At 55.1% G+C, this 21851-nt stretch overlaps 2 protein-coding genes across 7 annotated transcripts in view; both read right to left on the reverse strand.

Moving 5' to 3' along the window:
- Positions 1-9549: 9549 nt before the first annotated feature.
- LOC309793694 (ubiquitin-conjugating enzyme E2 C-like) lies at positions 9550-10258 on the reverse strand. The gene has a single exon (XM_082604385.1). The coding sequence runs from the start codon at positions 10183-10185 to the stop codon at positions 9646-9648; it is 540 nt and encodes a 179-aa protein (XP_082460511.1). The 5' UTR covers positions 10186-10258; the 3' UTR covers positions 9550-9645.
- A 1188-nt stretch (positions 10259-11446) lies between these two features.
- The window catches only part of AXIN2 (axin 2), a 30865-nt gene continuing 20460 nt past the window's right edge, over positions 11447-21851 (reverse strand). For all 6 annotated transcript variants that reach the window (XM_082603492.1, XM_082603493.1, XM_082603488.1 and 3 more), the window contains exons 4-11: positions 21731-21833; positions 19402-19542; positions 18787-19313; positions 18400-18603; positions 17903-18127; positions 17402-17497; positions 16055-16222; positions 11447-12701 (exon numbers count right to left, since the gene is read on the reverse strand). In XM_082603492.1, the coding sequence (XP_082459618.1) occupies positions 12575-12701; positions 16055-16222; positions 17402-17497; positions 17903-18127; positions 18400-18603; positions 18787-19313; positions 19402-19542; positions 21731-21833 (1591 nt within the window). In that variant the 3' untranslated portion in view covers positions 11447-12574. The remainder of the gene's footprint in view (positions 12702-16054; positions 16223-17401; positions 17498-17902; positions 18128-18399; positions 18604-18786; positions 19314-19401; positions 19543-21730; positions 21834-21851) is intronic.

Consider the following 21851-nt stretch of genomic DNA (forward strand, 5'->3'; position numbering starts at 1 on the left):
GTCTGCCTCTGATACCGGGATCTTAAAAACTTGATAAAAAAAAGAAAAGAAAAGAAAAGAAAGCAAGCATAAAGGATTGCAGGGGGCCAGGGGAGGCAGTTTGAGGAGTGGGGAGACCCTAGGTAGAAATCAATGAAGCCCTGAAATCTTCTGCACTGAAAAAGGCTGCACTTCTCTGTTGTCTTTGGGAAGCCGTGGAATGGCTGGGAAACTGTTTTTAATAAACAAGAGTTCAAACGCTGAGGCTCCATCACCAACAGTCACGTCTTAAACTCTAAACTTTACATGAAAACTCTCGCAGTCCCTTTGAACTGGCCTCCCCTCTCCGGCAAGCATTCCAGTGTTTATGCATTTTTCGAGATTGCTGGCAGGATCTCGGGCGCTTTGAATACTTTCTCTCTCTTTAGCAATCGCCTGCTTTCAGAACCCATTAACGCTCCACTCAGCAACATCAAGGTATTGCTTTGAAGTCCCTTCTGGCTACAGGCCTCTCACACTCTTTGGTTACTGTGCAATCAAATAATTAAATGGATTCTCAGGGAAAAAAAAAATCATTCTTTTCCTTGGTAATTAAACACTCCGGGTTGGACAGGAGTGCCGGCTTGCCAAGGAAGTGAGGCTCTGTAAAGACTCGGAGCCCAGCAGTCTTTTCTCGTGGTCCCTGGGGAGAAAAATAATCACAAGCACTCAGCTCGGTTCTCACTTCCCTTCTGCACAAGCAGCTTCCCTGGGCTCCGGGCTCTCGGTCTCAGGACCTCCCTTCCAGGGTTGGGGGCAAGGGGACCCCCGCCGGGAGGGTCCCTTTGGGGGTGGGGGATGGCCGGGGTTGTGGGAGGGGCATCTAGAGGCCAAAATGGGCCTGTGAGAGATGGTAGGTGCAGGAGGGTAGGGACGGGGCTGCCCCAAACCCCCTGTGAGTACTGGGAGGGGGAGACAGAAAGAGGAAGGGGAGAGGGGAGGGGGGAGGGGGAGGGGAGGCAGGAGAGGGGAGGGGTGGGGGAGGGGAGGGGAGAGAAGGGGGAGGGGCAGCAGGGCACGGGGGGCAGAAGAAAGCTGCTGCCACTGGTTCCGTGTCTCCATCTTCCGTGTCTCCATCTTCTGTGTCCACCACCTGTCTTCCAGCCTCCACCAGGGTTAGCTTCTCTCATCGACCCCCCACCTTTGATGGGGGTAGAGCCCCAACCTGGAAGACCCCAAGGTCCCCTTCATCACCTGCTCTACCTCTAGACCCTCCATTCTCACTTCTGTCCCACCTGGCCTTGGCCAAAGTGGTCCCCTCTCCCATGACCACCCTTCCACTCTTTTTTTTTTTTTTTTTTTGCGGTATGCGGGCCTCTCACTGTTGTGGCCTCTCCCGTTGCGGAGCACAGGCTCCGGACGCGCAGGCTCAGCGGCCATGGCTCACGGGCCCAGCCGCCCAACGGCATGTGGGATCTTCCCGGACCGGGGCACAAACCCGTGTCCCCTGCATCGGCAGGCGGACTCTCAACCACTGTGCCACCAGGGAAGCCCCACCCTCCCACTCTTTTCCTGATCAATTCCTAAGCCCCAGTAAGTCTCAGCCCCAAAGTGACCTTCCTCTGGGGAGGCCAAGCCAAGGTGCCCTCCACTGTGTCTCCAGACAAGCTTCGTTCAGGCGACACCTCACCCTGAATTACATCAGAACCAGGCCCTCCTCTAGGGCAGGGACCATGTCTTCACTGTCTGTGTTCCCCCACCCCAGTACATGCACAGAGTGGTTCTCATTAGGTGCTGGTGATGCTGGCGATGAGGAGGTCCAGCAGAGAAGAGCCAGAGTGGGCTTAGGTCCCAAGAGTCACTTTAAAAAAAGGCCATTACATACCCTAAGCCTCTGGTTGCAAGCATCTAAACGTGGCATCCTCTAGAACTTGAACTTGAGATATCTCTTCATCACTCCATCCTGTTTCTCAAGGTGGCAAGTGTCCCCCCCTCCAACCTCTCTCTCCCCATTTCAGACCATGTGGTGTGTGTTCTCGGTCTTGAGAACACATCCGCCCACTCCAGGGACAGGAGCTGTACTATTAGTTAGAAGTCTTCTGGTTGAGTAAAACAAAACCCAAGTCAAATTGAGTTAAGACAGAAAAGGGATGACAGGATTTATTGGCTCACAAGGCCAAGTTTTGGGGCCGTTGAATCTGAGGATCCAAGTGATGTCATGGAAGTTGGTCAGTCTTTCTCTCTGCCCCCCATCCCTTCCTCTGTGGCTCTGAGTTCTTCTTTGTTGGTTTCAACCCTGGGGTTGGGGTTGGGTCACTCTGCACACTGTGGTCTCCAGGAGCTCAAGGATTCTGTGCCCATTGCAGAAGCCCCAGCAGAAGGAGAGCATTCTCTGAATTCCTGGCACGAGCCCCGTGGCTGACTCTCACTGGATCCACATTAGTCACGTGTCCGTCCTCGAACCCGTCATGATAGCCAGAGGGACAGAATGTATTAATTGGCCAGATCCTGTGCCGTTTATATAGCTGAGGGGTGTTCCCCAGAGGAAAAGCCAAGGTACTATTATCAGGAGACAAAAACATGGAGGCAGAGCCAGCTAAAATAACAGCGGGGACAAATGCAAGAAAAACATCTCACCGGTGTCATTTATGGAGATTCTCGCAAGGAAGTGGGGCCCAAAGGGTGGAAATCAGCCGGCATCAGAAACAGACGTCATCAGATGTGGTACAAAGTGGGAGATGCAGAGCAGTGGAACCAGGCAAGCAGCCAATGAATCAAGCAGGTGTGATCCAGAAGAAGGACCTCCCAACAGGTAAGGGGTGAGGCGAGGCAGGCAGGAACCGCAAGCCATTCCTTCCCCATCCAAAAGTGAATTCCACAATTCCTGGGGAGTCAGGAGCCTCTGCTGGGCGTAGCCTGCCGCCTGCCTCCGAGCAGGAGAGGCTGTGTGATGGGCTCTCGTTGGAAGAGGAGGTACAGGAGGCTGGTCTTCAGAGTGACCAGGGCTGTCCGCAGAATGGCCACAAAGTTTGCTTGCAACAATACAAGACTTCACACATGTAGGCATTTATCCTCAAAAACTGGGAGATGCTCAGAATACTGAGTAAGAGAGTATGCCATATATTGGAAGGAAATGCACCAAAATATTTTCAATTGGTATCTATGGGTAGTGGGATTATAGATGGATTTGGAGGGTCTTTTTTTGTCATTCTATGTGTTTTTCAAAATTTCTACCTTGACTATTTATTTCTGTGGTTAGCAAAAAAAAAAAAAAAAAAAAAAAAATTAAAGGAAAAATCTCTAAGTAACTCATATCAAATATTCTATAAGCCAGACTTTTACTATCATAATCTACTCTCCCATTTAATGCATTTTCTCACCATCTCTCTGTCCCTTGCCCTGGGACCAGCTATCCCTCAGTCTGGATAATTAGCCTCTGGCTGACAGGGAAGCAGGTGGCCCAAGCAGCCTTGCCCCCTAAAGCAAGGCTGGGAGGCGTCTCTGCTTCTCCAGGTGGCCTGGCGCTGCCGAGGGGACAGGGCTCAGATGCACAGCAGCTGTGCCCCTCCCCCAGCTCACATCCCTCCCCATTCTCTCACCCCCTGGGCGTTTTCAGGCGGTAGGAATGGACAGCTAAGGCCTGCAGCCGTCTCGTGTCTGCCAAGCAGTGGGTGTCATCTGGCGGCCCTTCCGCCCAAACCTTTTATGTTGACAAACCGTGTCCATCAGAGGACTAATTGCTCCTTGCTGTCTCCAGCCCGGCCAAGTGCTCCACGATGATTCACAAACCATCTACACAACTGATGATCGCAAAAGACTTCACCTCCGTGGAAACAGATGCCCGAGCACCCACTGCCTGGTTGAGGATGGGAGCTGAGGCTCGTTTTACCGATGCAGGTCCCTGCCAGGACAGAAACCTTCCCCTAAAAGTCAGTAAGACTCCCCTGCCAACAGCTCTACCTACCCCCATCCCTCCCAGCTGCCCCCCAGCAACCAGGGAGCCGACCGTTTCCCTTGGGAAAAATACAGTCACCCAGGCCTGTGCCAAACTCAGAATCCCAGGGAGGAAGAGACTTGGAAATTCCATCTAGTCTAGGGCGCAGCCTTCGGGCCTAAAGATGACCATTGACTTCGTCTTCTCAACCTGGCAATCTGTGGAGACAGAAATTCCGTAATTTCTCCCAAGGGTTTTATATCCTGGTAGCCAAGATGTTTTTTTGGAAAGATGGTGGCATCCTGCTTTTCATCCTGTTGTGCCTTCCAGGAGAACAGAGGGAAAACGCCCAGATCCTGGCTTCATTTTCAGACGGTCAAAGATTCAGACAACCTGGATTTTCCAGCTTGACCCAGGCTGAGTGGAGATGAAAATCAGAGGTGTGTGTAGTAGTTGGGATAGAGCGTGTGGAAGAAAAGCCGGCAGAGTCTACTGGGGTCTGTGAGAGCAGGCAGGCTGGGAAGATGCAGTTACCAAGTTGATGGGCGGGCGGGGCGAGTGTGGAGGTCTTTCACGCGGTTAGAGGAAGTTTCTCCTTAAGATGATGCTTCAAGTTTTTCTCTTTGAAAGATATGTGCTCTCCCTTTTCTGTTAGGACAAAATGGTAGGTGTCCCCATTCTATCGGTCAGGGGACAGCCATCACTCTAGGTATTTGTTATGGGTTGAAGTGTGTCCCCCCTACAAAAGCTACAGGGAAGTCCTAATATGCGGTACCTCAGGCTGGCACCTCATTTGGAAATAGGGTCTTTGCAAATGCAGTCAGGTTAAGATTCAGTGATGAAGGTGGGCCCTAACCTAAAATGACTGGTGTCCTTATAAAAAGGGGACATTTGGGCTTAGTCACAGACAAATACAGAGGAAGGGCTGTGTGAAAAGACACAGGGAGATCGCCATGTGAAGACTGGGGTCATGCAACCACCGGTCAGGAGCACCTGGGGCCACCAGAAGCTGGGAGAGGCAATGAAGTCCACTTCCCTCCAGGTTTCAAGGGGAGTCTGGTGCTGCTGCGACCTTGATTTGGGGCTTCCAGCCTCCAGAACTGTGAGAGGATACATTCTGTTGTTCTCCACCACCCAGTTTGTGGTATTTTGTTACCGCACTCCAGACTAATGTAGTGCTTTAACATAAAGTAAACTGATACAGGGTAGGAGATACTTAGAAATTTGGTGAAGAAGTCAGCAACAGGCCAGGCTGAGCCTGTGGTCATGACTTCCAAAACTCCGCAGAGCTCACCTGCCCAGGCAGTGTTCCTGGGTCCACTGCTACGATCCTACACGTCCTACACATACCACACACCCGTGAGCTGGTGGCCGGGTGCCACCAAGGGGAGTCGGGCATCTCTCCCAGCTCCAAGCCCCTCAGGGACCAGGGAGCCGAGAACGGGCACCCACGAGGCTGCAACAAGCCCTGTGTCTCCACCACTTGGAAGTCAGTTGACGAGCCAGAGGGAAGATACCTCTGCCTCCTACTGAGAGAAACGAAGTGGTGGAGCCCACTTCACATCCAGACACAGAGGGGTTGGGAGAATGCGGTGCTCAGCTTTCCAGCCTCTGCCGTACAAGAGAGCACGTTAGCAGCAAAATGGGAGGAAGGCCAGGTGAGAAATTCACAGCACCCATCACAACTGGACTTTCCAGGTTAAACGCCCGACGCCCCGTTACCTTTGAATTTCAGATAAGTTTTTAGTATAAGCATATCCCGACTGTTGTGTGAGATATACTTACACCAAAAAATTATTCATTGTTTATCTGAGATTTAACTGGCATCCTCTACTTTTATTTGCTAAATCTGGCAACCCCGAACACAACACCGTAGGGAGCTGGCCCCCGGCTTCCTCTTTTTGGTAGGATCGCTTGGAGAGGGTAGGAGAGAAAGCCAACCCTCAACCTCCAGACCATCGGACTGTCCTCTGATCCTCTCCGTGCACCACGTCTGACACGTCTGGGGCTCCCGATGACATAATTTGGGCCAAAGCCGAGTTTGGGAAAATGGAGCGAAGTCGGATATGGGGTTCAGGAGGGTGGTGTGGTCATGGGATGTCTGGATGAACTTGACCTCGCACTTTCTCTATCACTCCGGGTGACCTTCTATCTGTAAAGTTCTTGCACGTTGAGTTCTGAGCCACAGGCCTTGCTCTCCAAGTGGCTTATAGCTCAGGGGAGGAAAAAGGAAAAAATAGCCAATGTGAGCACAGGCTGAGCGAGTTCTGGGGTTCTGAGAGGGAAGGCTGGGGAAGCGGGGAGCAACGACAGGGGGACAGGGCTTCATTACAGGTAAAAGAGGAAGAAGGAAGAGGGCTGAGCAGAGTCAGGCCTGAACCCAGACGGCAGGGGACAATAGCGGCTGACGTGTACGAGACACTTATCATGGGCCACACTCTTCTGAAAACCGTGCACACCTTAGCAACTGTCATCAGCACCCTGAAGGATGTTCATGACGCTCGTTTTACAAAGAGGCAAACCCAAGTAGAGGGAAATTCATTGCTCAAGACTAGCCAGCTCGCAAGCGGAAATCACAGCAGAGAGACAGGCTGGGCTCAGATTAAGGTGAGCCTCGACTATCCAGGCTTGAGAGGGAAATTGAAGCCACAAACCCGGCTTGAGTGTCGCCCGTGAGCCAGTCACTGGGGGGTCACAGTCAAGGATTCACAGACAGGATGTGGCCGAAGTCCTAAAAAGGACCTTTCATCGAGTGATTCTCCACGAAAAACCTTCATCCTAATAATTAAAGACTGTTTAGCTCGGACTACCAATCCACTATGAAGATTTCATTACAATGTGGCTTCTAATTGCATCATTTGGAAACTAGATAAATGTCCAACCATAAGTGATGAGTTAAATAAGGTATAGTTCAGCCATACATTTATGTCACGTTGTAGAAGAATAGAGAAAAATATTTATTGATATGGACATATGCCAAAGATGTTATTGAGTGAAAAATGCAGATTACAAAATTGTATATACTGTAATGTCCTATGCTTGTGTGTGTGTGTGTGTGTGTGTGTGTGTGTGTGTTCTAACCTGGAAGGATACTGCAAAGTGTAATAGTGGTTATCTGAATCTTAGGTAGTCCTACTGTAGATAATTTTTATTGTCTCCTTTTCCTTCGTTGCCTCAAATATTGAGGGCCCGCTAGGTGCTAAGCTCTATGCTGGGATGATTCTGGTAACAGCCAGCATTGACCTAAACGCATTTTTTGTTTGTTTTGGTTTTGGTGGTGATGGTGGTGGTGTGTGTATATATGTTGTAAACCATATCACTACTGCCCACTTCCTGGCACAAATACAGCAGAGGCTCACTCTCATATCAGAGTTTTAGAAAATCTGGTTGATAAAGTGAGACAATTGCTAAGAAAGATGTAAACCACTCTTTTGAAGCTTCTATGTAATTTTGGCAGTTTCTGTACAACCAAATTATTTATTAAAGGTAAAAAAAGAGGAACTTTTTTTTTTCACAAAAGAAAGAAACCACACAAACCAACAACCACAAAAAAACCCAGTTTTACTTGATTATTCAGATACATTGGACTACTTTCTTTGGGGTGATTTCCAATTTCCTTCCTTTTGACAATACGATTACAGTCCCTGAGGTTGGGGGAGAAGAAGACAGGATCCTTTTCCCCAAACCCCACATCTCCACATGAACTGTCCCCTAGGTGAGGGTCCGCACAGATTTTCCAGGTACCGTGTAAGGTCAGACTTGATAAAGAAAAATTTAAAGATGCGCTGGGGCCAAAGCGAGGCTCCGGCTGAAAAGTCTCAGTTTCCGACTCCAGCAGCCTACCAGTGCCTTGCCCCCCACTTCTAGGTTCTATGCCAGGGCAGGAGAAGCCGGACGCCCGCGCCCAGATGTTCCAGCAGGAAGAGGGGCAGGGCTGGAATTTCCACGCATGAAGCTAATGATCACCCAGGGAGCGAGGATGGAGCTGTAAAAGCTCCAACAAGCGCAGCCCAGAGTGGACTCAGCCCCCTGGTCTGTGCTGCTCCTCTGACGAGCTGGTAAGCAATTAATCAAGAAAATGAGGCCGGAGCGCCTAGGAAATGAAGATGAGGTTGGTGAGCCCGATTTACAGCTGGGGTTTCTAGAGGGAAGGTGGAAGAGGACCGGAGCCGTGAGGCTCCATCGCAGCCAGGCTTCCCCCGGGCGTGGACGGGGGCTGGGGGCGGATCTGGGTCGGGGGGCAGCTGTGTCTCACCAGCTCCCCGCTGAGACCGAGGGCCTGGAAGAGGGAGGGCTTTCGTTTTAGCTTTTTCTTTCGAATATTCTAGTAAAGCCATAGACCCTCTCGTCAGAGGAAGGCACAGGTGATTCTGCAAACAATGTCAAGCGTTTGGGGATCCCAGAAGCCCATCCCCGCCAGGTGAGGAGCCCCAGACGGTGAAAACAAGAAGCAGAGATACGGGCCCCCTGCGAAGAGGTACAAGCACGAGTGGTCACCTCATCTGGCTTCTGTCCCACAGATGCTGCTGGGAAGGTGCCCACGGTCCCCCAGGAGGTGGTGGCACCAGGACTTGGGTTCAGGTTTGTCTGAAACCCAAGCCCGTGTTAGACTTCATTATTCTCATGGGATGAACCCAAAGGCCTGAACACGAAAAGCCCTAACCCCCCCACGTCCCCCAGGCACAAGAGCTTGAGCCTCTTCATCCTTCCGGATTGGAAAGAGCCTTACGATTCTGGGAGTGGGTCTGGGATACCCTGGTATGAGCCCCCATTCCAGCAGGAGGGGAAGGGTGCAGCCACCTGCATCCTGAGGACCAAGATCACCGAATCCTGCAGCCCGGACTCTCGCCAGCTCCCCTGGCAGCCGCCTCATCACACGGCCACGCGAGGCTGCGCAGTGCAAGCCAGCCCCGCCCCCATCCCCGCGCAGCCCCCATCCCCGCGCAGCCCCCATCCCCTGCCTTCCTCTGCCTCGTCGGCCCTGAACCAGCCTACAGAGGAGCAAAAAGTCAACCAGATCCGCCGCAGACCCCAATCCTGAGAAGTCAAGTCCAACTGCCATCACAGACACTTTTTCTTAAATTTTATTGTAGTTGATTTTCAATGTTGTGTTAATTTCTGCTGTACAGCAAAGTGATTCAGTTATACACATATATACATTCTTTTAATATATTATTTTCCACTGTGGTTTATCAGAGGATACTGAATATAGTTCCCTGTGCTCTACGGTAGGACCTTGGTGTTCATCCATCTTGTATATGATAGTTTGCATCTGCTAACCCCAAACCTCCCACTCCATCCCTCCCCCACCCCCTCCCCCTTGGCAACCGCAAGTCTGTCCTCTGTGAGTCTGTTTCTGTTTCGTAGATGAGTTGTGTCGTATTTTAGATTCCATATATAAGTGATATCATATGGTATTTGCCTTTCTGAGTTACTTCACTTATGACAATCTCTAGGTCCATCCATGTTGCTGCAAATGGCATTTCATTCTTTTTTTATGGCTGAGTAGTATTCCATTGTATAGATCTATACCACATCTTTTTTTTTTTTTACTTGTTAAAAAAACCCCAAATGTATTTATTTAATATACTCATCACAAGGGCTTAACCAGACACTTAATTTAAAAAACAGAAACAAAACAAAAATGACACCACAGATAAGATACAGGGTCCTGTACAGAAATCGAGGAAAGGACAGACCATCTAAGGGAAAAAATATAAAAAGACAACAGAAGGAGAGCTGCACATCCTGGGTCAGGGCTCTTGGCTGGAGACCTGCTTTGAGTACGTTTCTTGCAGGTACTTCTTAAAGGCTGTGGGGTTTTTCCAGAGCTCAGCGGCATGTGTATTCAAAGGGCTATCGATGTTGGGCTCTCCGAGCAGGCTCTGGATGGAGAGCAGGATGGTCCTGACGTCGTACAGGGCGGACCACTTGTCTTTCAGGATGACCAGGCAGATGTTACCCTGGGTGTCCACGTTGGGGTGGTAGCAGGGTGTGAGGAACTTGACCGTGGGTGCGTTGTAAGGGTAGCCACTGGGGAACTCCAGGGACAGTTTATACCTCAGGTCTTCATATACGGTGCCAGCTGCTCCATGGATGGTCCCCACCCATTTGAAAAGGTTGTCTGATTCAGGGAAGGCAGAAATTCCTTTATCACCAGACATCATGAGCGTCATCAGCTCCTGCTGTAGCCTCTTGCCCACGGGGCCCCGGGCGGCGCCCCCGCTGGGCTCGGCTCCTTTATGGGCGGCAGCAACGCTGGCGGCAGCTGGGTCGCGGTTCTGGGAAGCCATCCGGGTGGCGCTGAGAAGGGAGACAGGAACTCAGACTACACTGAGACCGCGGCAGCAACTGCTATACCACATCTTCTTTATCCATTCATCTGTTGACGGACACTTAGGTTGTTTCCATGTTTTGGCTATTGTGAGTCATGCTGCTCTGAACATAGGGGTGCATGTATCTTTTTGAATTATAGTTTTGTCCAGGTATATGCCCAGGAGTGGGATTGCTGGATCATACGGCAACTCTATTCTTAGTTTTCTGAGGAACCTCCATACTGTTCTCAATAATGGTTGCACCAATTTACATTCCCACCAACAGTGTAGAAGGGTTCCCTTTTCTCCACACCATCTCCAGCATTTATTATTTGTAGACTTTTTAAAATTAAAGATTAGAAATTTTTTTTTATTTTGAAGTATCATTGATTTACAATGTTGCATTTCAGATGTACAGCAGTGATTATCATATATTTTCCAGATTCTTTTACATTACAGGTTATTACAAGATAGTGAGCAGCGTTCCCTGTGCCATACAGTAGGTCCTTGTTGTTTATCTATCTTATATATAGTCGTGTGTATCTGCTAACCCCAAACTCCTAATTTATCCCTCCCTCCCCCACCTTTTCCTCTTTGGACATTTATTTCAAAACGGGCTCATCATAGGCCTCCTTTACATGGACTTGCTCTCTGGGATCTGACATGCAGCCCAGCCCCGAGTGCTCTGAGCACGGGCACGGGACACGTTTGTCGGATGAACAACGGTCACACAAAGCAAACTGTCAGTGAACAGTGCACTCTCCTCACTGAACCGTCTGGTCTACCCAGCCATTGGGAGGATGGCCGAGTAGCACCGAGATCAAGGTTCACTGACCCCACTGGGCATTCACGACCTGCACACCATTTTCAGTGGCTTTTCACCCCCGAGACACCTATTAAAACACAAGTACTCCTGGGAGGACCCCATCCCAGCTCATCACCTGTACGTACCTGGCCGGATGGCAGGCATCTGCCTGGGAGGAAGAGGCTGAATCCAGGTGGCAGATGGGCGGAGGAGATGCTGTCCACACCTGCTCCACGATGAGAAAATCCTCAGCCAGTCAGCAACCAGGTGATTTTGAAGAAATAGTTTTTCTAAATGCCAGTAGGGTAAGAAGAGCTCCAGGTCAGATAGAAATGGGCTCGAGCAAAGTGGGAAAAATCAAGCGAAGAATGTTCACCTACAAAAGCGTGCCTCTAACCCACTTCCACCCCAGGGGATTCAAAGACGAGGCCGGTATTTTGAAAAATATAAAATTTTAATAAAGGCTACATCTCTTAATTACAATAATTATTGTACCAAGTAATTTTCCTTAAATGAACTCTTTATAATGCATAATTTACAGTATAAGTAGAACAAAATGCCATGGCAAAAGTCATTGAGTACAAGACTTGTAATAAAAAGGCATAAAATATATTTATACATAAACCCCTTTCAAAAAACAAGGGAAAGCTGGAGCCCTCAATATAGGGCGACACACGGCGTGGACACCGTGCAGGTACAGGTACTGTACTGATTCAAGGTCAAGCACTAGAGATAGTGGATTAATACTCTTTTCCGTACAATATATACAGACCTATGGTACAAGGAACGCTGGCCAACAGAACGCACAGATTAAGTTAATGTAAAAACCCGAACGTCACGATGCAGGTGTCTGGAGGAAAGGTGTTGCTAGGTCTTCCCACAACTGTTCGCTTCTTTGCCGGGTGGGGCGCAAGGGGAGGGGGTAGTTTCCAGAATGGCTGGGGTCCAAAGACTAATTTTAAAAGACTCCCAAGGAGTTGTCATCTCAAGAAAAGCACAAGTCGAACCACATGGTTCCAGAAGGCCTCAGCCGTCGGGTGCTGGGCCCTGGTGGGGAGCTCCCGAAGTCACAGGGTGAACCTGGGGCCCTGGGGAGGCTCCCCCTCTCCTCCACAATGAACCATCCTGTCCGACAGGAGGGCCCCAAAATCAAACCTCAAGACCTTTATGACAAAATAGAGCAGCGCTGGGGAAAAAAGATGCACCAATTTCTGCGTGTGTCAGCGGTAGGACACCATTTTTTTAAAAAGTCTACGTTCACTTGGAGAAACGCACAGCACAACTTAAATCCTCTTTCTGTGAAACAGAACCACGAAAACTTCCTCTCTCCCCCTTCCGTGTTTAAAGCAGCATATCCACAAACTGGGGGCGGGGGAGTCGACTGTCCTATAAATAGCAGGAAGGATTCCTGTCCAGATGAGCTACACAGTTTCTCCTAGCTGATGGACGTGGAGCCCTAGGAAGTCATAGGTTATGCACGGCGGTCTCTCCAATACCGTCAGCGTCTACAAGAGCCAAGAGCCGTCCTGTCCGAGGCCGGTGGCCTGAGCCAGACGCCGAGGCTCAGTCGATCCTCTCCACTTTCCCCAGGATCCGGCCCTCGTACGTGGGCAGCACCACCTCGTCGTCCCAGACCTCCTCAAACACGGCTCCACACGCGAACTCGTTGCTCGCTTTTTTGAAGTAATACCTTAAAAGGAAAACCCAACACGTGGCTTGGTAAAGCTGCATTTTCTACTCAGTTTGAGAGGAGAGACTGTTGGCGCTGGGGGCGAAGGGGTCTGAGAATGCCGCTACCGCGGGTGGCAGGGAAGTCTCCGCCTGGGTCTGCTTCGTGCGGCTGGTCGGAGGGCAAAGCCAGGCAGGGACCCCGGAGGCGGCGGTGGCTGGTCACCCCCAGCTGCCAGCAATGCTGAGGCCCAGCACTGTCACCCAATACACACTGTGAGAGGTACCCTTTGCAGAGACGGCTGCTTTTCTCCCCACTTTATTTTTTGGGGGAGGGGCGGGGGAGCGCAAGGCATGCCTGGAGGGGTGGGTTCCTCAAAGAGACCCCCGACTCAGTAGGAGTCTGCGGAAGGTTGGCACCTCTCAGGCTCCCTGCCCTCCAGCGCCCAAGGGCCAGCCCTCCCGGCTGGTGTCAGCCACAGCTTGGGTTGGGGGGGCCAGGACAGGCTGCTTCCCCTGTGGTCACCGCAGGAGGTGGGCAGCCCACTGCCTCCTGGGGTTGCAGCCACTGAGACCCCTGCTACTCTCCCCTCTGCCCAGCTCCTTCCCTCCCCTCCTCCAGGGCAAACGCTAAAGGCCCCTATTCTGCCCGCTGATTAAAAAAGCTCCTTCGATCCCACCCCGGCTTCTTGCTTGAAGCCTGTTTAGCTGTAAGGACACAAATGACCAGCCTGTCCCAGGAGAGTCATGTCTGAAAACTGCTGTCCCGCTTGGCCAGGCCCACCCGAGCCCCTTCCCAGGACATGAAGCCAAGGCCTATCCCTCCCCGTCCCAGGCCAGGGAGACCCCTCAGCCGCTTTAAACTCGCCCCTGCAAGCTGTCATCTTCAGCCAATAAAGGCCACTCGTGGAGGGAGGGTCACGGTCCCCTGGGGGGAGGGTAATAGCGTCTCAAAAAAAAAAAAAAAAAAAGTAATTGCGTCTCAGGGTTACAGTGGTTTTCTGTTTTTGTCTTTTCTCCTTAAAAAGTTTTTTTAAATTCCCCTTGGTTAGAGCTAAATTTCTTTCCTCTTTAATGAAGACCAGCCAAGTACTTTCATAGGAGATAAGGCTAAACCCAGTGAAACAGCTGCATTTAGTCAAGGGTCTGGGTTTCTGGCGTTCCCGGCTGGGCTAAGGCATCGGGGTGACCGCCCAGCTCGAGGGGGTCAGCGGCGAAGACACTCTGACTCGAGGGGGGCAGAGTCCCAGGGGGCCCGATGAAAGCTGGGGGAGGGGCGCTGTGCACAGGAGACCCTGGGCAGGGGGGGCAGTTCTTTCTAAATGAGAGGCTCCAATGCCTATGCCACCCCGGGCAGGCCTCGGGGCCCTCTGAGCAGAGACACGCAGCGAGTGACCTTGTCCCTGACTGTGACCTCCTCCCCGGCCCTCCCCCGCCCCCCGAGACTTCAAAGGCACTGCGCTGCCCTCAGCTTCTCTTCCACTGCGACCTGCTTTGTGTGGCAAACTCTGCTTCCTTCTGCCATCTGGCACGTCTGCAGGGGCTGCTCTGAAGCTCTGCCACGTTGAGATTGCTCAGCGCAGCCCAGGTCCCCGCTCCCCGCCCCATCCTCACTGGGCTTCGGATGGCGGGCGGCAGTGAGGGGTGCGAGGTGAGGGTTGCAGTGCCACCCCGCCGGGAGGACGAGGCGTGGCGCCCGGTGCCCTCCCGACCCAGCGGGCAAAGGGTCCAGCTCCGGCCCGGGGAGCCGGTGGAGCCGCCTAAGGCGGCTGGGAAGGGCCGCAGCCTGATCCAATCAGCAAAGAATCTGCCAGTCACCCATTTGTTTCAGTCTGTGTGCATTAAAGGGGAGGCCAGGGCTTCAAAGCCAGGCTTGCTGAGTGCGCCTTAGAAAAAACTCCGAGCCAGATGGGGCTCGAGTGGCTGCGTGTGGGGCCGTCCCTGCAGCCTCTGCTCAGCGCCCCTCGGCCCTGCTCCCCTCAAGGTCACCTGCGGTTCCACTCAAAGTCCAGCCGAGCCAAAGCTGAGATCAAAATGAATCCCTGGAGGGGCACACTTGTGTAATTAGTTTCACCTTGTGTCTGTTCAAGATAAAAAAAGAAGAAGAAGAAGGAGCCAGGCCCGTTCCCCAGTCCTCTGGTTCATTTCCGGAACTGTCTCTGCCCGGGTGTAAAAGGGAAAGATCTCAGCCCAGCTCCAGGCCCCACTGTCGGGCACCTGCAGGGTCCCAGCCCTGAGCCACGTCCCTTCCCTGCAAACAGAGTCACTCTGGGCCGCTGCCCAAATCAGCCCCTCTCCCCCCACCCCCCACCGGCCCCAGTGGAAGTGGCTGCTCTGGAAGGGCTGGGGTCACGGGCCCCGGGGGTGGGCTTGCCAGGGGTCCAGAGCCGGCGCACGCCCAGCAGGTGCTGAAGTGTTAGAGCTCTCCGTGCCATCCCTGCTCGGGGAAGCAGCAGGGGGGCACCTGCCGGGCCCGGGCTGTCTCCTCTCTAATCTCCCGCCTCTCCTGTCCCAACCCTGCACAAAGCACCCGGGACACAGTGGGATGGAACCCACGGGTTCCCTTGGGATGAAGGCCGCCGAGAAGGGGCAGGTAGGACTCTGGTCATCACCTGCCCCATGTCGAGGGGAAAGTGACCGAGAGACGCCCAGGGCCAGCCCCCGGCTCTTGAATCCCATCCAGGGTCCGGCAGGCCAGGGTGGGCTTCTGGACTGTGTTGAGGGGAGAGGAAGCCCGGAGGGAGGGTGGGTTCCCGTCCCGAGGCCCCAGCAGGAGGAGTGGCCAGCCCTGACCCCGCCTCCCGTGCCCACCCACAGGTCCTGCCCTTCCTCTGTTACAGGCAACCCTGTCCCACATGACTTGGAACACGGAGGCTGAGGGAAGAGGACGCTGCCACAGTGCAGGTAGTGGTCTCTGCCTGTCCCTGAGCCTTCGGTGAGGACGGCCTCTCCCAGACGTGCCAGGAGGGCAGCCTTTCAGCCTCCTCCTCAGGCAGTCTCTCCGTCCGTCTGTTCTCTCCCTAGCTTCCCCCCGCACCCCTCGCCCCTTTCAGGCAGAGCATCCACGAGGCAGCCCCAGCCCAGCTCTCCTTCTGGCAAAGCCAGCCGACCCCTTGCTCCTAACCCTAACCCTCAGTCTCGTCCACCTGGTAAAAAAAAAAAAAAAGCCCACCCAGGTGCCCACAGAGCCCTCCCTGCCACCGCTGCTGCCGTGTCCTCTCGGGAGGGGGGAGGGGACAGCGTCAGTGAGTCAGAGCAACGCACCGTGCAGCCCCTCCAGCGGCCACTCCAGGCCTGGCCCGGCCAGGGAGCGACCCTGGCTCTTGGCTCTGAGCAGACCAAGTCCGAAGCAGAAAGAAGCCGTGGGATGCTTACCTATAATTTCCCTTTTTGCTGAGCTGCTCTTTAAAGTGGCCCAGGGTCAGGCTCTGAGCCTTCAGCATCCTCCGGTACGGGATTTCCTCCCCGCAGAAAAAGTAGGTGACCACCAGCTCGCTGGCCTGGAGAGCGTGCACCCCTGCCAGCTTCTTTGCCTCTCTGTGACTGAAAATAAGATGGAAAAGCAACAAGTCCTGCATTTGAAGGCAACAAGCACGTGTGCACATACACATCCAGGGGTGCTGTCTTCAGAGATAAAGTCCAGCTGCAACTGTACACCACGAGGGTGCGGGTCCCGTATCACAGAGGCAGCCAGCCATCTCTGGTGGACACACGGTCCTCCCTCGGGTCATCTGTGTGGGGCAACCAGGAAGGGACCATCTCCTTCCACCCAATGGGAGGACAGAGTAGTGGCCATCAGGGGGGCACCAATGGGGTGCTTGCCAAGGAAGGTGAGAAAGAAGAAACCCACCCAGAGCCACAGGGACACTCGCTGCAACCAGCGTCTGCTGTAGGGACAAACCCAGGAGTGGCATGAGCCCGGAAAGCCAGAGCCCACTGGCGGGGGATGGGGTCAGCCCTCAGTCATCTCAACTTCTGAGTTTTTGTGGAGTGGCTTAAAAAAAAAAAGATGCATGCCCGGACAGCTGGTCAACTTAAGGTCCACCAATTGTTAACAGGGTGGAGGTCTTCTCAGTTCGAACACTGTTCATTGCTCACAATGAAGAAGCTAACAAAAAAAATTTTTAATGATTTACGCCACTTTAGATCTCTGCAACCTAACGCTTTTTCAATGCACCACCCTGGAGTGAAACGAAGCCTGGCTTCCCTACCCAGTTTACAAGAGTGTATGTTTAGGACAGGATTCGTGGGACCAGTGGGGAAGATGTGCTGCTCCCCCTGCAAAACAGCAAAGATGGTCCCCTCTCTGTCCCTGCAACGGTGGAGAAGCACCCTCCCGCTCAGTGTGGCACAAAGATGGTTTTCCAACTCGCTAACTTTCTGGGCTAATGGGGACAACTTTTCCATCTGGGTTTGGGGTCCCTCTACCCATCAGCTAAAGGCTTCCCGTCTGAGCTTGAGTCCAGGAACCCTGAGCCATCCACCACTTCAGGAGGGAACACTTGTGTACAAGTCACGATGCGTTTCTTGGTGCAGGTGGGGTTTTTTGAGATCCTAATTTACGGCAACATCTGGGTTTACTGTTCCTTGTTGCTAATATAAAAACGAAGGTGATTTTACAGACGAAAAAAAAGTTTTCAAAAACCACAGCCCCCGATAGAGAATACCCTGAAAACCAAACCCTCTGGGCGGATCTCAGCAACACCAGGTAAAGACACTCACTCTTCCGAAGCCAGGCTTGGGCTGGAGAAGGGTGTGGCTCCTGGCTGACCAGTGGCCGAGTGGTGCCTGTCCCTCTGCTGACTGGCCGTGCAGCACCTGAGGACACCAAGGACTTAGACGGAAGCCTGCCGTCCCCGGGGCCAATGGGAAGCAGTCAGAGAAGCGCTCTCCCCGGCCTCCGACTTCCATCCCCGTGGAGACCCAACCAAGGCCTTGTGTTGACAGCAGCCCCTGGAGACCTGGCAGCACTGTGCTAAGCCCCCCAGGAGCCCAGCACTGGACGCTGCAGCCCATGCAGAGGGCTGAAGGCTCTAGAAGCCCCATCGGTCACGGCTCCACGTAAGCTCACCTCACCGTCAGGGCCTTCCTAAGGGAACGGGAGCTGTGAGGGCTTCCTCCTCCCATGCCTCGCCAGGTCCCAGTTAGCCCTTCGGCTAGCTCAGGGGAGCCGTTCCTAGAGGCCGGAAAGGAGACCCGCCATCGGCCGCCCCAGCCACTCACCGCTGCTTCGGGGGCTTTGACACTTCCGCCAGCCGGCGGCAGGCCTCCTCCAGCTGCGCCAGGGTGTTGGGTGGGGTCAGGGGAGGCACCGCAGGGTCCTGGGTGAACGGGTGGGCGCGGGGGGCGGCGCGGGGGTGCCCGCTGCTGCCCGCCCACAGGTGGTGACGGCCGGCTGGGGATGCTCGGGCGCCCTCCACGGGGTAGGCCCGCTTGGTGCTTTGGGCACTGAACGGGCAAGGGCGAGAGAGAGTCGAGGGGAGACACGGGATTAGGGGGCCGGAAAGCGCGACTTCAAGAGAAATCAGAGGCAACGGGAGAAAAGAAAACGCGACGGTAACGCGGCTGGGCGCGTGGCCCCGGCGCGGCACTCCTGCGGGCCTCCCAGTCGGACGCTCACGACTAGCGGGGCAGGAGCCGCCGGCCGAGGTCGCGCTCGGCGCAGAGGCCCCCCCACCCCCACCCCGCCCCTCCCGGGGCGGCAAGCCGGCCGTGTTCACCTGTGCGGCTTGGGCTTTCCCGGCCGCTCGCTCTCCAGCACCCACTGCCATACGTCCTGCGCCCGGTCTCCCTCCTCCCCGGGTGGCTGCAGCGGCCCAGCTCCGCCGGGGGCCCCTCCTTCCCGGGCTGGCCCAGCCGGGCCCGGCTCCGAGCCTCTCCCGCTCCGTCGGGGTGGGACGGCGCCTCGGCCGCGGCCGCTGCCGCTGCGGGGAACGAGGAGCGCATCCATCCCGAGGACCCCGGCCGCCTCTGCCTCCCACTCCGGGGCCCCTCCAAGCCGGCGGGCGAGGGGCACCTGCTGCCCAGCCCCACGCCCCCGCCCGCCCCGCCGCCCTCCCTGCGGCCCAGCGCCTGCGACCCTGACCCTACTACCACGGGACACCTACCCAGCCTGCGCGGCCGCCGCGGGCTCCGGCGCCCCAGGGTGGCTCTTGCACTTGGCGCAGCAGGGGTAGTCGGCGCCCCCGGGGATGGGGACGGGGCAGGGACAGCGCGCGCGCTGGACGGCCTCAGCCTCCACCTCCTCCCGGGTCCGGGGGCTGGCGTGGTGGTGGATGTAGTGGTGGTGGACGTGCTTCGTCGTCTGCCTGTTCACGAAGCCCCGGGCCCCGAGGAGGGGGCAGCCGGCCGGGGCGGCGGCGGGGGGAAGCAGCGGGCCCCCGGGGGGCGGGGGCGCGCGGTGCTGCAGGAGGTGGTGGCGGCGATGTTGGTCCGGGGAGCGTGCGCGGGGGCTGTAGCGGCCCACGCCCGGGGACTGGCAGCCGGGGGTCTTGAGGACCCTGGACAGGTGGTCGTCCAGGATGGTCTGCGGGTCCTCCTCGTAGCTGCCCGATGGCAGGAGGGAGAGGGGGTGCTGGGCGGGCCCCGCCTCCCGGGCGCTCAGCGCCAGCTCGGAGGCCTCCTTCTCCTCGTCCTGGAAGGCAAGGCAGCAGTCGGGGGGCGCCGGGGTCAGCAGGAGGGCCCCCACCCCCACCCCGGGCCGGGGGCGGGGCGGCGCCCACCTCTCGGATCTGCTGCAGGCGCTCCTCCAGGCTGTGTCGCGTCTCCAGCTCCAGCTTCAGCTTCTCCAGCCGGGAGATGAGCTCGGCCGCGAAGGCGGCGGGCTCCACGGGGGTCATCTCCTTGGGCAGGCGGTGGGTTCTCTGCGGGGCGCGGGGAGGACACGGGGCGGACGCAGTCAGGGGGCTGCCAGGGCCTGGGGACGGGCACCGCGGTGTGTCCATGGCCGCGCGGAGAGCGGGCGGCGCGGGGCCCGGGCTGCTCGGGCGCTTTATGCGCCGGGGCCGCAGCCTCACGGAGAGCCATGGTCCTGGCAGCGGAGAGCCATGGTCCCGGCAGCGCGCGCCGCGGGCAGGAGCAGTTGGTCGCACTGCGAGGAGCCCCGCTTGCTCTCCCTCTGGAGTACAACCAGCCCATCAGACGCTACTCTGAACTAGAAAATCTTCAAAGACTGTTGTCAAACATCAAAAAAAAAAAAAAAAAAAAAAAAAGGCAGCTCTCTGCGACGGGGAGGGGAGAAAACCCACCTCAAGGAATAAAAAGTAGAGCCTAAACAGAAAGGGAGCTGGAAATGTAAAAAATAAGATTGGAATGGAGGTGGGCGGGGGGAGGAAAAAAGGAAAAAAGGGGGAGGGAGGGAAAAAAGAGGAGTCACAGGGCCCAGATCAGAAGCAGCGGTAATGTCTCTCCTGGCCGCACACTGCGCACCTTTGAGGCGGCGTTGTCTACCGCTGCCCCGGACCCCCTCGTGTTCCCCGCCCCTCCTCCCGTCTCTTTGTACAAAAAATGAAGCAAGCTGCTGCTGGCTAATAGCAGAACACTGCTGCGCTCAGCTGCCTGAAGCAGATCTACCGAGGGAAAAGGGCACATCTCCAAACCGGGTATGGAATATAAACAGGCACGAGCACACCGGCCGACAGCGCCAACAGAGAGGACCCCCGCGGCCGGCTTTCTGTCCCCCTCCCGTCGTCTGGTACCCGTAGCCCCCGCCCCTCTGCCCCCTACTCCTCGTTTGCCTCCTGCTTTGGCCCTTTTCTTTGGGAGGGGGCGGGATGGGGGCAGCAGAGAGCCAACCTGCAGAGGCCAGCATCTCCCCACCCGAGCCGCAGATGAGAAAACGATCGCACACCCCAGGACAGAATCACCTAATTCACAATCCTGGGGGGCCGTACAGCTTTGCTTAAACACACATACCTCTCCCCAGTGCCCCCACCAAGTCAAAAAATATATATATATATATACACACACATATATGTATACATCATCGATACTGCTGTACGGGTGGGGGGGATGTTACTGAGGAGGGGATGCTGGAGGTCCCCAGAAAAGCAAACTTAGTAGGCTAATTTTACAAATTTAAGTCTGCCCTGGACTGTCCGAGGGGCTTCAGAGAGAAGTCCAACAGTCCGCACACTAATGCAACGTGGGATTAGCAACTCAATGTGTCCACTTCCGACATGTGACATCACTGACTGGACAAATCAGATTCTCTGAAGCTGGCAGGAAGGACTCTAAGCAGAGATGCTGCTCTAAGCTGGGCACTCTCTTCCCCTCCCTAAGGAGCAGCTGGACCTCCGGGTACCGCAAGAAGCACAGCTCCTGAGACGCAGATGGGGCAGCTCTCTATGTGCTGCAGCCACGGGCTGGCTGCCCCCCGGGACCTGGAAATCGTAGGGGAGAACCCGGAAAAGCCCTCCACACCACGCTGGCCTCTCATCTCAATCGCAGGAAGGAGCTGCTCATGGGATGCTCAGACACTTATTGGGGGTAGATTCAACAAGCAGGCACTAAGCCACGTGCTGGGGTTGGAAACAGACAAGAGGAGGGACAGCCAACCTCCAGGGTTTCGGAGGAGACATGGCCGAGCACAGAGATGAACAGTGACTGAAACGACGCAGCCACGTGGGCAACGCAAGGAGAACGTCCCAGGACGCGACCCTCACTCAGGAGGCAGACCCCTCCAGCCTCATCCTCTCTCTCTTTCCTTCATTCAGTCGACCAGCAAGTGTTCAGTGAGCACCCACGACGTGCCAGGCACTGTTCTCACCTCCGTGGTGGGATGGACTTAACGGGATAGCCCAACGCAAAGTGCCGGTCCCCTCCCACCCTCCCACCCTTCGCTGCTTTGCTTCTTTCTCGTGGAGTTTTCTTTTTTGAATCGAGGAAACGGAAAAGGCTGACTAGGGCATCGTGGGCGCCCCTGCTCCGGGTTACACCCCAGTGAACTGCAGATCGCCCCTTGCGTGGCCCTCCCCCCCAGGTCCCAGGCGCACAGACCCCCAGGCCCCCACTCTTCCTCCCAGAAAAGAGCTGCCGACCGACCGTACTCACCGGGAAATGAGGTAGGCACACCTGGCCGTTGGCCTTCACGCTGCGATGCATTTCTCTCTGGAGCTGTTTCTTACTCCCCCCGAGGTAAGGAGGAATTCCATCTCTAGGGGAAAGGAAAGGG

Source organism: Mesoplodon mirus (genome assembly GCF_964341445.2).
Source record: "Mesoplodon mirus genome assembly, chromosome: 18".
NCBI lineage: Eukaryota > Metazoa > Chordata > Mammalia > Artiodactyla > Ziphiidae > Mesoplodon > Mesoplodon mirus.